At 41.1% G+C, this 15,954-nt stretch overlaps 1 protein-coding gene across 1 annotated transcript in view; it reads left to right on the top strand.

The window, feature by feature from the left end:
• The window catches only part of WDR27 (WD repeat domain 27), a 167,224-nt gene that overhangs the window by 69,347 nt on the left and 81,923 nt on the right, over positions 1–15,954 (top strand). Inside the window, exon 26 of the mRNA XM_034669488.1 lies at positions 587–689. Coding sequence (XP_034525379.1) covers positions 587–689 — 103 coding nt within the window. The remainder of the gene's footprint in view (positions 1–586; positions 690–15,954) is intronic.

Below are 15,954 nucleotides of genomic sequence, written 5' to 3'. Positions count from 1 at the left end.
GCACACATACCGATTCGCAAGGGCAGAATGAGCTGTGTCTCTGCTCTCCTCTAATCGCTAAGCGAATACAAAAACCGCTCTGACATGGGGAGGGTATGCTCCCCGAGGCCATCTCCGGTGTGGCTCTGTTTGGCATCGCAGAGGTCCCTGGAGCCCAGCCCTGTGCTGGTCAACGCTTGCGAAGGCTTTCCTTGGGCGGCTCTGGCCATCCCCAAAGGTGTTGGAGACTTTCTTGGTGACACCAGCATGGGTTCTCTGACATCTGTTATAATAAGCAGGTTTTATGTAACACTTTGTTAAGTAGTTGGTTGTGGCACTTGACCAGCCTTGAAAGAGTGTCGCACCTCCCAAAAGTCTTTGAATCATTGATCCAAATAATTTATGATTTGAAAACGTTTGTTTTTATATTTTTTTAAGGATCTCCAGAATAACCTGCTTGCCTTTAATAACTCACATGAGAGTGTGTTGTCTCAGTGCTGGTTTGTTAATTATTGTAAAGACAGGCTACAAGTCAGTGTCCTTTGCCCTCATTTGTGTTAAATTAAAAAATCATTTTTTTCTTCTGGTATTTCTTTTTTTCCTGTAGATGCGAGCGCTGTTTTGAAGGACATCCAAACTACGGATACCCATGTGGGATTGCCTTTAGCCCTTGTGGACGCTACGTGGCTTCTGGTGCAGAGGACAGACATGTAAGTGCCGCTGTGGCGTGTTTTTTGGTCTTCAGCCGTGAGACTCTAGACTCACTCTTGTGGAAACTGTTTAATGTTGTCACACATGAGGATAAAAATCTCTTTTAAGAAGGTTGGCTACTGGCCAGGGTTTGAGACTTGCAAGTAATAGTATTTTTATAAGAGTAATGTGTGAGCTATGAAAGGTCCTCATGTGTTAGTGTTGGTGAGGCATGATTATTTTAAACCCCGGTCATACATCAGTTTATTTCCTTATTCATTTATCAGTCATGCACAAATTGCCTTCCATGGGAAAGGAATTGCTACGTACTGCATTTTCTGTGAATCACCAGATAACGACTCTAATAAATAAAATACCAGATCAAAGTATTTAACTGGGAGTGTTCCTTTTTGATATCTTAGGGAACAATTTTTATTTTATTTTATAAAATATACTTATTTTATTATTATTTTTTCTAACCTTCCAAAGAAGTGCCTTTATTTATTTACAGGGCTTAGGAAGGGAAAAAACTCTAGAAGAAGGGAATTTCAGAATAGGCCCTGGTGCACAGAGGACTTGGCAGGGTCCAGGATGCCGTCTCCCATGCTTTCTGGCAGTCACTGTCTGGTCGTGGGGGCATCCCGCGGTCTCTTGGTCGGCCACTTTGGGCCCCAGCGACGGGCCCTGGCGACTTCTCAGCTCCCGGTCAGCTCCCGGTCAGCCTCGTCACCCCGCACCAGCTCTTCCTTATACGGACTTTCACGATGGCTGGGGACGTCCTCTGGGGCGACTTGTTCCCAGAGTCTGTAGTCTCGCCGTCAGGAGCCGCAGTGTGGAGGTGTCCACAATGGCTGGGGACGTCCTCTGGGGCGACTTGTTCCCAGAGTCTGTAGTCTCGCCGTCAGGAGCCGCAGTGTGGAGGTGTCACAATGGCTGGGGACGTCCTCTGGGGCGACTTGTTCCCAGAGTCTGTAGTCTCGCCGTCAGGAGCCGCAGTGTGGAGGTGTCACAATGGCTGGGGACGTCCTCTGGGGCGACTTGTTCCCAGAGTCTGTAGTCTCGCCGTCAGGAGCCGCAGTGTGGAGGTGTCACAATGGCTGGGGACGTCCTCTGGGGCGACTTGTTCCCAGAGTCTGTAGTCTCGCCGTCAGGAGCCGCAGTGTGGAGGTGTCACAATGGCTGGGGACGTCCTCTGGGGCGACTTGTTCCCAGAGTCTGTAGTCTCGCCGTCAGGAGCCGCAGTGTGGAGGTGTCACAATGGCTGGGGACGTCCTCTGGGGCGACTTGTTCCCAGAGTCTGTAGTCTCGCCGTCAGGAGCCGCAGTGTGGAGGTGTCACAATGGCTGGGGACGTCCTCTGGGGCGACTTGTTCCCAGAGTCTGTAGTCTCGCCGTCAGGAGCCGCAGTGTGGAGGTGTCACAATGGCTGGGGACGTCCTCTGGGGCGACTTGTTCCCAGAGTCTGTAGTCTCGCCGTCAGGAGCCGCAGTGTGGAGGTGTCACAATGGCTGGGGACGTCCTCTGGGGCGACTTGTTCCCAGAGTCTGTAGTCTCGCCGTCAGGAGCCGCAGTGTGGAGGTGTCACAATGGCTGGGGACGTCTTCTGGGGCGACTTGTTCCCAGAGTCTGTAGTCTCGCCGTCAGGAGCCGCAGTGTGGAGGTGTCAGCTACTACTTATGGGTCTAGTTGTTGGCGGTGCCGGAGGGGAGAGCCGGACGCCTGTGCCTCCGTCGGCCAGCGCTTCAGCTTGTCGCCTGCGATGGTGTCGCAGCTGTGGCACTGGAAGCGCGGCCGGTCGCCGTTCCTCTGTGCCGTGGCCTGCAGCGACTGCACGATGACCCAGTGGACCTCGTCCAGCAGCTCGCGGCGGCTGCTGTCCAGGTAGAGTGCAGGCTGCTCACGACCCTTCCCCGTGGGTGTGGCTGTGTGGGTGCTTCTGATTGGTGAGACGCACAAACAAACACGGGTCCAGCTCACTCGGGGCGTGCTTCCCTGAGCAAAAGCAGCGGAATCCAAATTCAGCCGTGTTCACTGAGCCACTCAGCGGGCGGGCGGAGATGCCGGAACCACCGCGGGTTGAATGTCCTCCCGCGGGTTAGTCGTGGGTTGTTGACGTTCGGAGACATCACATGGCTTCTTTGGCGGATGGTGTCACAACGGGAGCCATTTTGCTGTCCTGGGACCACGTGTTGATCTGTGAGTGCTTGTTGATCAGAGAGACGCCTGTGCCTGGGCTTTCCACAAGGTTTCGTGACCTGGAGGGGCTGTTCTGAACTCCTCCACAGACAGGTTATGGTCAGTGGGCAGCATGGGGGTGTTTTGTGTTTTCAACCTTTTCTGCTAGAGGAGCCCCTTCTTTTTCCTGCTCCTTCCTGTGGCTTTTCGTATTCTTCACCATCAGATCATTCTGGGTCAGTTTGCCATGGTTCCGAACGGTTGACCGTGTGATGGTCTGAGAGCGATAACAATGCCAATCTGTATAGAAAATACCATAATTCTTGATGAAGTCCCAATAGTTCATTTTTGCCTTTGCTTCCCTTGCCTTTGGAGATGTGTCTAGCAAGAAGTTGCTGCGGCCAAGGTCATACAGGTGACTGCCTGTGTTCTCCTCAAGGATTCTGATGGATTCCTGTTTCACATTTAGGTCTTTCATCCATTTGAGTCTGTTTTTTGTGTGTGGTGTAAGAGAATGGTCCTGTTTCATTCTGCTGCATGTGGCTGTTCAATTTTCCCAACACCTTTTGTTGAAGAGACTGTCTTTTTTCTATTGGATATTCTTTCCTGCTTTGTCGAAGATTAGTTGACCATAGAGTTGAGGGTCCATTTCTTTCTTTCTTTTTTTTTATGTTTTATAACATCACCATGAATTCTTTTTTTTATAATAATATTTTTTTATCATGTTAGTCACCATACAGTACATCCCTGGTTTTTGATGTAAAGTTCCATGATTCATTAGTTGCATATAACACCCAGTGCACCATGCAATACGTGCCCTCCTTACTACCCATCACCAGCCCATCCCATTCCCCCACCCCCCTCCCCTCTGAAGCCCTCAGCTTGTTTCTCATAGTCCATAGTCTCTCATGCTTCATTCCCCCTTCTGATTACCCCCCTTTCTTTATCCCTTTCTTCTCCTACCAATCTTCCTACTTCTTATGTTCCATAGATGAGTGAAACCATATGATAATTGTCTTTCTGTGCTTGACTTATTTCGCGTAGCATTATCTCCTCCAGTGCCATCCATGTTGCAGCAAATGTTGAGAAATTGTTCATTTTGATGGCTGAGTAATATTCCGTTGAATATTACCCCAAAGATACAGACGTAGTGAAGAGAAGGGTCATATGCACCCCAATGTTCATAGCAGCATTGTCCACAATAGCTAAATCGTGGAAGGAGCCGAGATGCCCTTCAACAGACGAATGGATAAAGAAGATGTGGTCGATATATACTATGAGGGTCCATTTCTGAGTTCTCTATTCTGTTCCATTGATCTGTGTGTCTGTTTTTGTGCCAGTACCATGTTTTCTTGATGATTATAGCTTTGTAATAGAGCTTGAAGTCTGGAATTGTGATGCCACCAGCTTTGGTTTTCTTTTTCAACATTCCTCTGGCTATTTGGGGCCTTTTCTGGTTCCATACAAATTTTAGGATTATTTGTTCATTTCTGTGAAAAAAGTTGATGATATTTTGATAGGGGTTGCATTGAATATGTAGATTGCTCTAGGTAGCATCGACATTTTCACAATATTTGTTCTTCCAGTCCATGAGCATGGAATGTTTTTTCCATTTCTTTGTGTCTTCCTCAGTTTCTTTCATGAGTATTCTATAGTTTTCTGAGTACAGATCCTTTGCCTCTTAGGTTAGGTTTATTCCTAGGTATCTTACGGTTTTAGGTGTAGTTGTAAATGGGATCAATAAGATAAAAAGCTTTAGCATAGCAAAGGAAGCATTCAACAAAATCAATGATAACTGACAGAATGGGAGAAGATATTTGCAAATGACATATCAGATAAAGGTCTAGTATCCAAAATCTATAAAGAACTTACCAAACTGAACTCCCAAAGAATAGTCCAATCAAGAAATGGGCAGAAGACATGAACAGACATTTTTGCAAAGAAGACATCCAGATGGCCAGCAGACATTGAAAAAGTGATCAACATCACTGGGCATCAGGGAAACAAATCAAAACCACAATGAGATACCACCTTACACCAGTCAGAATGGCTAAAATTAACAAGTCAGGAAACAACAGATGTTGGTGAGGATGTGGAGAAAGGGGAACCCTCCTGCACTGTTGGTGGGAATGCAAGCTGCTGCAGCCATTCTGGAAACAGTATGGGGGTTCCTCAGAAAGTTAAAAATAGAGCTACCCTATGATGCAGCAATTGCACGACTGGGAATTTACCTCAAAGATACAAATGTAGTGATCCGAAGGGGCACCTGCACCCCAATGTTTATAGCAGGAATGTCCACAATAGCCAAAATATGGAAAGAGCCTGTATGTCCATTGACAGATGAATGGATAAAGAAGATGTGGTTTATATATACAAAAGAATATTATGCAGCCATCAAAAATGAAATCTTGCCATTTGCAATGATGTGGATGGAACTAGAGGGTATTATGCTAAGCAAAATAAGTCAGTCAGAGAAAGACAATTATCATATGATCTCACTGATATGTGGAATTTAAGAAACAAGGCAGAGGATCATAGGGGAAGAGGGGAAAAAATGAAACAAGACAAAACCAGAGAGGGAGACAAACCATAAGAGACTCTTAATCTCAGGAAACAAACTGAGGGTTGCTGGAGGGGAGGGGGGTGGGAGGGATGGAGTGGCTGGGTGATGGACAATGGGGATGGTATGTGTTGTGGTGAGCGCTGTGTGTTGTGTAAGACTGATGAATCACAGACCTGTACCCCTGAAACAAGTAATGCATTATATGTTAATAATAATAAAAAAGAAAATATTCTAATTCTAAATCTGTATACACTTGATAACATAGTTTCAAAATATAAAAGGCAAAAGTATTATAACCCTAAGAAGAAAAAGAAGCATCCTCAATTATAATGGAAGACTTTAACAAACTTATTTTAATGGCTAGAAAACAAATTATTGCTGGTGGTGATGGTTTTGTGCTTACTATATTTTGCTGACTGTCCAGTATCATGTAGATGGTTGTGTAGATCATCTCCAAAGACTGATCAGGTCTTTACGTGGTGTGCAAGAGTCTCCACGATGGGCTCCTGCTTGCCTATTGAGCCTGCTCTATGTCTCCTCTGTGTCCTATTTTCTATTCCATGGTGTCATACAAACTCTGGACATGACAGTCCTTTTTATAATACAAAAAAATGAGGGTGAACCAAAAAAATTCTCATAGACAAGAGACCACACAGAAAAATGTGTTTTTTGTGCAGATGAAAACTTAACAATGTATTTGAAAATAAGCTGAAGGAAATTAAGAAAACACATAAAGGTGAGCAGAACAGCTAAAGCAGAAACAGAGTAGTTCAGAAATAAAACTGGGAGACACAGGAGTATGTGAAACGAAAACTGATAAGCATTAGAAAACCATTAGAAAAAAAAATTCAGAAATAAAGGCCACATTTGAATGAATATAGTAGAAAGTAGATACTCCAAAGAGCATAGTAAGGGAAAAGGAAGATGTGAAGGAGAAAAAGAATTCAATGCATCCATACCTGAATAAAGAAAATGATGAAAACATTTGAGTTGAAAGGCAGATAGAGAAGTTTTGCTAAAGAGATTCAACCTACATATAATTGGAGACCCTGAAGACTATTTTTCAATCAGTAATTGAACAGAACTAATATTTAAAATTGTAATTCAAAAGTAGCTTTTTCAGAAATTACTTAAATCTGTATATTGAAAGGGCATCTGGAAAAATTGGCCCAGATTGGTCATCAGCCTAAACATGATTTAGTAAATCTACTTGACTGTAATACTTAAAACCACACCAACACCTACAAAACACCTTTGTATATTCATTTAAAATCTTCAAGAATTTGTAAAAAGCATCAGATTGGCATGAAACTTTTCTAAAAAGTCATTTATGTTAGAAAACATTGGGAGAAACATATTTAACATACTCTAAAAGAGAAAACTGTGCCAAGAATTTTTATATCCATGTATATTGTCCTTAAGTATAAATCAGGCATGTTATTATGAACATGGCTGAACTAAAGGAGCAGTGTTGTCTTGATTCATTCTTGAAGAAAAGCTTCAAAAGCCAAAGCGACATTCAGTACAATGTTCATGTGGGCAACAAATATGTTCGGCTGTATCAGTAAGACTAACCGACGGGATGAAGGTACCAGCATACTTTGCAAATGTGATATCTGTTCCAGGAAAAAATAATACAAACATGGGAGATGCGAGAGCATGCTAGGAAGCAGAATGAGTGCCTTGATTTTCTTACATATAATCATTGGGAGTGAGAGTTGAACCCTTGAAGCTGACAATTCTAAACTTTGAGTTTATGTAAGAATATCAGTATAAGCATCCATCCTGATGACTACCACCGGGTAGTGGGGGAGAGGGAACAGAGAGGTGGAAACGTGGTTGCTGGACACTCCCATTATCGGGCACAGTAGGAGACATACGTGTCTCAGGGGAGTGGGCTACGGGTCTTATATAAAGATCTTGGTAAAAGGTAACTACTAGGACAAGAATGCAATGTTTTTATTACTTCTGTCTCTTTATTTCTTCTTTTATAAAAACAATATCCCTAAGTCAAAATTAAAGTAACAACATGAAAATTTGGATGACATATCACTTTTGTGTATATTTTATAATCTTATTCTGAGTGAAACACGAAGAACTGACAGACTTCCATGGCAGCTGCGGGCCGCACTCCATGACTCCCCCAAGATGGTGTTCTGTGGTTTCCTCACTGATGCAGCCATGTTTCCAGGGGCTGCTTGCACTGGGGAGCATCTTTGATTTAAAGCATTTGAGGCAAATCTGGTTCTGGGAATTAGCAACACTTGTGGTTATAGATTGGGGGCATTTGTAAGTCTGGGGGGGGTCAACAAGCTTTTTGGGGGGCTTTGTAGGCACAGGTGTCGTGCAGCACAAAAGCAGCCCTAGACAACGTGCAAACGTGTAGGTGTGGCTGAGTCCAAGTCAGACTTCCTTCACCTGTGGGCTGCAGGTGAGCATTGCTGGCCCACGAGCCCGTAGAGCTTTCACTCCATGTCAGTGACTAGTCACATCTTGGCCCTTTGTGGCACTTGATGATCCCTTCATGGCACATGTGACTCTAGGTTTTGGGGTCTTCTGGCACTTTGTAGAACCAGTCCATGGTGAGGGCTTCATCGGATTTGGTGGCATGTGTGACTCTCAGTGTTGAGGGCACCTGAGGCTTGTGCTTGGTGACTCTGTGGCTGTGAGTCTGGTGGCATTTACATTGCTGGAATGTGGTTGTCTGATGGCATTAAGGTCGTTTGCCAATTCTAAAATCATAGCCCTGAACCCACAGGAAACACCCAGAATGTTTGTTGAGTGAATAAATGATCTCTTCTTGGGTCCCCAAGGTGCGCTGAAAGTTTTATCTATCTCTAGTAAAAATGACATCAGTTTTCTTTTTTTAAATTTATTTTTTAAATTCCAATGTAGTTATCATACAGTGTTATATTAACATACAGTGTTTCATGTGTATAAAACAGTGATCCAACAATTCTGTACATTACTCAGTGTTCATCACAGTAAGTGGACTCTTAATCCCTTTTATCTAGTTCACTCACTCACTTCCTCCCCCACAACCACCAGTTTGTTCTCTATGGCTAAGAGTTTATTTTTTGTCTTTTTTTCTTTCTTCGTTTTGTTTCTTAAATTCCACATTTGAGTGAAATCATATGTACTTGTCTTTCTCTTATTTCCAAATCCATCCGTGCCATTGCAAATGGCAAGACTTCATTCTTTTTTACGGCTTATCGTCTTCATCCGTTCGTCAGTCTGTGGGTACTTGGGCTGCTTCCATGGTTTAGCTGTTGTAAATACTGCTGCTATAAACATCGGGGTGCATGTATCCCTTTGAATTAGTGTTTTTGTATTCTTTGGGTAAATAGCCAGCAGTGCAATTGCTGGGTCATAGGGTAGTTCTATTTTTAACTTTCTGAGGAACCCCCACACTGTTTTTCAGAGTGGCTGCACCACTTTGCATTCCCACCAACAGTGCAGGACGGTTCCCCTTTCTCTGCATCCTCCTCAACACCTGTGGGTTTTGTGTTTTTGATTTTAGTGATTCTGACAGGTGTGAGATGGTATCTCATTGTGGTTTTGGTTTGTGTTTCCCTGAGGATGAGTGATGTTGAGCATCTTTTCATGTGTCTGTTGGCCGTCTGGATGTTTTCTTTGCAGAAATGTCTCTTCATGTCTTCTCCCCATTTTTTAATTAGACTATTTGGTTTTTGGCTGTTGAATTGTATAGGTTCTTTATAGATTTTGGATACCAGCCCTTTATCTGTAATGTCATTTGCAAATATCTTCTCCCATTCTGTAGGTTGCCTTTTAGTTCTGTTGATTGTTTCCTTTGCTGTGCAGAAGTTGTTTATTTTGATGAAGTCCCAATAGTTTAATTTGGCTTTTATTTCCCTTGCCTCAGGAGACTTATCTAGAAAAAATTTTCTATGGTTGATGTCAAAGAGATAACTGCCTATGTTTTCTTCAGGGAGTTTTATGGCTTCCCGTCTCACATTTAGGTCTTTAATCCATTTTCAGTTTATTTTGTGTATGGTGTAAGAAAGTGGTCCAGTTTCATTCTTTTGCATGTGACTCTCCAGTTTCCCCAACGCCATTTATTGAAGAGACTGTCTTTTTTCCATTGCATTTTCTTTCCTCCTTTGTCAAAGATTAATTGACCATATAATTGTGGGTTTATTTTTGGGTTCTCTGTTCTGTTCCATTGATCTAGAAGTCTGTTTTTGTGCCAGTACCATACTGTTTTGGTTACTTCAGCCTTGTAGTGTGTCTTGAAATCTGGGATTGTGATATTTCCAGTGTTGTTTTTCTTTTTCAAAATTGCTTTGATTTTTTAAAATTAATTTCAATTAGCCAACATATAGTTCATCATTAGTTTTGATATAATGTTCAATGATTCATTAGTTGCATATAACACCCAGTGCTCATCACATCACATGCCCTCCTTAATGCCCGTCACCTGTTACTCCATTCCCTAACCCCCTAACTTCTGCAACCCTTAGTTTGTTTCCTGGAGTCAAGAGTCTCTCATGGTTTGTCTCCATCTCTGATTTCTTCCCACTTAGGTTTCCTTCCCTTCCCCTGTTATCCTCTGCACTGCTTCTTATATTCCACATCTTAGTGAAACCACATGATTGTCTTTCTCTGATTGATTTATTTCACTTAACGTAATACCGTTCAGAGCAATCTAGAGATTCAGTGCAATTCCTATCCAAATATCAACAGCATTTTTCACAGAACTAGAACAAATAATCCTAAAATTTGTATGGAAACAGAAAAGACCCCAAATCTCCTACACAATCATTTTTAAGTGGCAGAAGAAATATCTAAATAAGAGTAAATAAAATAGATCATAAAATGAAAGCTTCTCTCTGTGTTTATGAGTATAGTTGACCCTTGAACAACATGGGGGTTAACAGTAAAAATTTCCGCAGCAACTTTTGATTCTCCTCAAACGTACCCGTCAATAGCCAACCGTTGAGCAGAAGCCTTATGATAACGTAGACATAGTTTGTGTGTTGTGTGAATTGTATGCTGTGTCTCTATGATAAGGTCAGCTAGAGGGAAGTCACTGAGAAGATCGTAAGGAAGAGAGAATAAACTTGCAGTACTGTAGTTATCAAACAAATCTGTGAGTAAGTGGGCTCACACAGTTTAAACCTGTGTTGTTTAAGGATCAACTGTACGATTAAAAATAAAGCAATTAAACAAAACTGAGGTCAATATATTGATTATATTAGTGAATTCAAGTAGAATAAACTCATCTTTTAAAAGAAAGACACTCAGATTGGATTTTATAGAGAAGAAGAAACATCTGAGTTTATGCTGAATGCAGAGGAGATGCTCTGAGCAAAGTGATTCAGAAAGATAAAGAGGTGTCAGGCAATGTGTGTCAGGCAAATGAAAATAAAAATGAAGCTGATTATGTGATACGTAGTTCAACCCCCAAAAAATTAAGGAGGAAAAGACACTTTATAATGCCAAAGGCTGAAACTCACAGTGAAAATATAATGTCTATTCATCAATGAAAATAAACAGAAGAGCAAATTCATAAAGCAGATATACCAGAAATGAGACAGTAAATAGCCAGACATCAATAATGGGGACTTGAACAAATCTCTGTCCTCGATAGATCAGGTGCACAAGCATAGTGAGGTTCTAGGACACATGACCCGCATCGGTAATGTATCGTCTTACAGACACGCGTACCATAGTTGCACGCCAACGAGGAAGGCACCGTCTTCCCACAGGCACATCAAACATACGAACATTAACCATGTATGAATCCACAGAGAAAAGCACAGCAAATTCAGGAAAGAACAGAGGTAGCGTTCTCTCACCACGATGCAGTTAACCCGTAAATTAGTAATGAGATAAAACAAGAGTTCCTCGTCTGTGGGTACAGAAGTTCTGTTAGGGAACTCTCAGTTTAAAGATGTAAAGCAAAATGAAATTGTAGTATTTCCTGAAAATAAGGATATTTTCAACATGATATTTCAGTGTCTCTGGGATACAAGTAAAATAGTGGTTGGAGGAGATTTTAAGGAAGGGAACAAGAAGTGAATTAAATATCTGTCTATAAATCAAGAAGAGGAACAACAAAATAAATAACAAGAAATTGAGATAAAAGCAGGCGGATGACAAAGTACAAAATAAACTTAGGCTAATCTAGATTTTTGAGAAAGAACTTAATATATAATTAATAAGAAATGATGAAGAGGGAAAAAACATGGAACAGAGGAACTTTTGAAAATTGGGAGACTGCTTTTCACAGTTTATGCAAATAAATATGAAAGGCATATAAAAATGGATGACTTGCAGGAAATATATCAGAATTTTCCCAAAAAGACAAATAAATGAACAGGTTAGTTTTTATAGAATAGAAAAAAATTTCCAAGAGCTTTTCTGCAAAAAAGTACTAGACCCAGATGATTTCTCAGGGGACTTTACCAAACTTTTAAAATCAGAGATACTTAACTCTTTAAGGTAAATAAGGAAAACATCCAGAGTATTTTTTGAAATGAATATAACTGATATGAAAACATGATAAAATTTCAGAGAAAAGTTACATTTTACTTATAAATTCAAAAATCTTAAGTGAAGTAGAAATAAACAGAATCTGACCACAATAATTTATCAATGCTCATGAGATTCCAGGATGGCTCAGTATTGAGGAAGCCATTAACTAATGTAATGAGATTGTGTCATCATTTTTGCATACACAGAGAAGCCATTTCAACGCAATTCCCCATTCATTTCATATGAAATACCCCTTACAGGATAAATGTATGAATATTTGTTTCAAATTATCAAATACTTTCCTTGCCCAAACTCCAGCATCTTACGGGGAAACAGTAGAGGCAGCCTCTGATCAGGAACAAAGCAAGAATGCCCATTGATCCCACTGCTGTTTCACGGAATGTTGCAGTATTTACTTATGAAATTTGGCAAGATACAGAGAGATAATTGTAACTGAAAAGGAACAGTTAAAACTATCTTTATTCATAGATGATAAGATTGCATATCTGGAAACCCCAAGAGAATTAATGGTCATTATAAACAGTAAAATAATTCAGGAAAGTGTTAATAGTAGGATTTAAATTAATATCTGGAATTTAATGGTCTTTATATATAAAATAATAACTGGTGAGAAGATATAAGAAAGAGGAGAATCCATTTAAAAGAGCCCTAAGAAGGATAAAATGTTCAGGCATAAACGTAACAAGAACTATGCAAAACCTATACGAAGAAAACTTTATTTTTCCCGGAAATGTAGACATGAAAAATGCAGTGTCTTGACTTTTCTTAGATAGAAGATTCTGTCTTATAAAGAAATCGGTTCTCTGTAGGTAGTTTGTAAGCTTAACACTTCTGCAACAAAAACTTCAAGTTTTCCTGTAGGTCAACAATCACATTGTAAAATTATTTCAAAGAACAAACAAGTAACAATTGTTAAGACACCCTGGAAAGAAGAGCTTTATGTTGGGGGAAATCTTGCTTTACCAGTTATTAAAACACTGTTAGAAAGTCTCTAATTACTGGATCATAGGGTAGCTCAATTTTTAACTTTTTAAGGGACTTCCACACTCTTTTCCGGAGTGGCTGTACCAACTTGCATTCCCACCAACAGTGTAAGAGAGATCTCATTTCTCCACATCTTCTCCAACATTTGTTGTTTCCCGCCTTGTCAATTTTTGCCATTCTAACTGGCGTAAGGTGGTATCTCAATGTGGTTTTGATTTGAATTTCCCTGATGGCTAATGATTTTGAACATTTTTTCATGTGTCTGTTAGCCATTTGTATGTCTTCATTGGGAAAGTGTCTGTTTATACCTTCTGCCCATTTTTTGATTTGATTATTTGTTTCTTGTGTATTGAGTTTGAGAAGTTCTTTGTAGATCTCGTAGGCCAGTGATGGGTATTAAGGAGGGCATATATTGCATGGAGCACTGGGTGTTATACGCAAGTAATGAATCATGGAACATTACAGCAAAAACTAAGGATTTACTGTATGGTGACTAACATAACATAATAAAAATTAATATATAAAAAAAGAAAGTCTCCAATTAAAATAGTGCAGGGGGCACCTGGGTGGCTCAGTCCGTTAAGTGTCTGACCCTTAGTTTTGGCTCAGGTCATGATCTCTGGGTCCTGGGATCCAGCCCCGTGCCAGGCTGTGCACTCAGCAGGGAGTCTGCGCGTGGTTTCTCCCTCTCCCCGGCCCCTCCTCCTGCTTGCACTCTCTCTCTCTCCCCTTCTTTCTTCCTCTCTCTCACAAAATAAATCAATACATTTTTTAAAATGCCAGCATGGAATGGGTGCACACCTACTAAAACAGGTGAGTATTTCCAAGCATCAGCCACTGAAATTGTTCAGAAGCACCAACATTCCAGCCATTGCCTTTCGTGACCTTTCGTAACCTTGTGTGAGCCTCTTCCTGCCATTCCCCGCTGATGGAAACCAGAGTTTCCTGGAGGAATAGCTGCTTTCAGGTCAGTGGCAAAAAGTTTACAGATGAGCCAGGGACATCTTGTGTCAAAAATAAAGGAGGAAATTGAGGAGTGACGGGTCATATAATACGGCTGCAGGGAGCCACATCAAAGGCTACTTACTGGCGTAGTTGAGCATTGAGAGACTCATGACTGTAATTGGTTTTAAAACATTATTAAACTAAAATCTCACAGTTTTTAAATCATACTCCAAAAAGATCACTAAAAACAAACCAAAAGCAAACATAAACAAAGCCTTATTGGTCCCCACTTGGAGGTGACTAGGGCAGCAGCCCCTCACTCAGAGCCACATCTTTTTAAGGGAAATAATTCAGCATCCTTCTTGCCTTTCCTGTTTGGACTGTATTTCAAGTTAGCCTTATACCGTCTTTGAGGAATAAAAGTTATTTTTTAGGAAATAATTCCAAACAAGTGGAATGAATGAAAGAATTAGAAAATTCCCCTCTTGCAATCTCAAACAAAGTAATTGACTTTGGCAAATGTCATCAGTAAATGACACTATCAGATAAAGATTGATGCCCCCAGGCAGCTTGAAAAGACCTTTCTCCAAAGAAGACATAGTAGTGGCCAACAGAGAAATCACTCATCTTCAGGAAATGCAAATCAAAACCAGTGAGATGTCACCTCACACCTCCTAGGATGGCCATCATCGAAAAACTAGGAGATAAGTGTCGGCAAGCATGTGGGGAAATTGGAACCCTCTTGCACAGTTGTGGGAATGTAAATTGGTGCAGCCACTCTGGAAAATAGTGTGGAGGTTCCTTAAAAAATTAAAAATAGTATTACCATAGGATCCAGTAATCCCACTCCTGGGTATTTATCCAAAAGAATTGAAATCAAGATCTTGAAGAGAGATTTGCTCTCCTTTGTTACTGCAACGTTATTCATAACAGCTAAGATGTGCAAACAATCCAGATGTTTATTGATGGATGAGTAAAGAAAATTTGGTGTATACATACAATGGACTCTTATTCAGCCTTGAAAAAGAAGGAAATCCTGCCGTTCACTGTGACGTAGATGAACCCGGAGGGTATTATACCAAGTGATATAAGCCAATCACAGAAGGACAAATACCGCATAATTCCACTTACATGAAGATTCTGAAACAGTCGTACTCATAGATGCAGGGAAGTGGAATGGTGGCTGCCAGCGGGGACGGGCAGTGGGGAGACAGATGTTGGTCAAAGGCACAGAATGTCAGCTATGCAGGACCAATCTGTCTAGTGCTCTGCTGTAGAACACTATGCCCATAGTCAGCAGTACCATGTCCTGCACTTACACAGTGGTTAACAGGTAGACCTCGTGGGAAATGTTCTCACTACAATTAGGAATAGACTGATGGAAGCTCTCCAAGGGATGCCATGCTGTCACAACCCAAACCTCCTGACCAATGGTAGCATCATTCAGTATGCACCGCTTTAGACATTATGGACATTCCTAGCGCCATTTTGAGGTGCACACCACACTAATATTCAGAAGGTATTCTTGTGAAAAACCAGTAGAAACTGAACCAATTCAACAGTTCCTTGGAGATTCGGGGCCTTTTCTGTTTCCATACAAATTTAAGGACTATTTGTTCCAGTTCTTTGAAAAATGTCCTCGGTATTTTGATCAGGATAGCATTGAAAGTGTAGATTGCTCTGGGTAGCATGGACATTTTAACTATGTTAATTCTTCCGATCCATGAGCATGGAATATTTTTCCATCTTTTTATGTCTTCCTCAATGTCTTTCAAGACTGATTTATAGTTTCTAGAATATAGGACCTTTATGTCTCTGGTTAAGATAATTCCAAGGTAACGTATGGTTTTTGGTGCTATTGTAAATGGGATGGATTCCCTAATTTCTCTTTCTTCAGTCTTCGTTATTCGTGTATAGAAATGCAACTGATTTCTGGGCATTGATTTTGTATCCTGCCACCTTACTGAATTGTTCTATAACTTCTAATAGTTTGGGAGTGGATTCCTTTGGGTTTTCCATATAGAGTATCATGTCATCTGCAAAGAGAGACAGTTTGACTTCTTCTTTGCCGATTTGGATACCTTTGATCCCTTTTTGTCT

The sequence above is a fragment of the Ailuropoda melanoleuca genome, chromosome 10, assembly GCF_002007445.2.
Source record: "Ailuropoda melanoleuca isolate Jingjing chromosome 10, ASM200744v2, whole genome shotgun sequence".
Taxonomy (NCBI): Eukaryota; Metazoa; Chordata; class Mammalia; order Carnivora; family Ursidae; genus Ailuropoda; species Ailuropoda melanoleuca.
The sequence above is the reverse complement of the archived record's forward strand: the minus strand, read 5'-3'. Positions and strand labels throughout refer to the sequence as shown.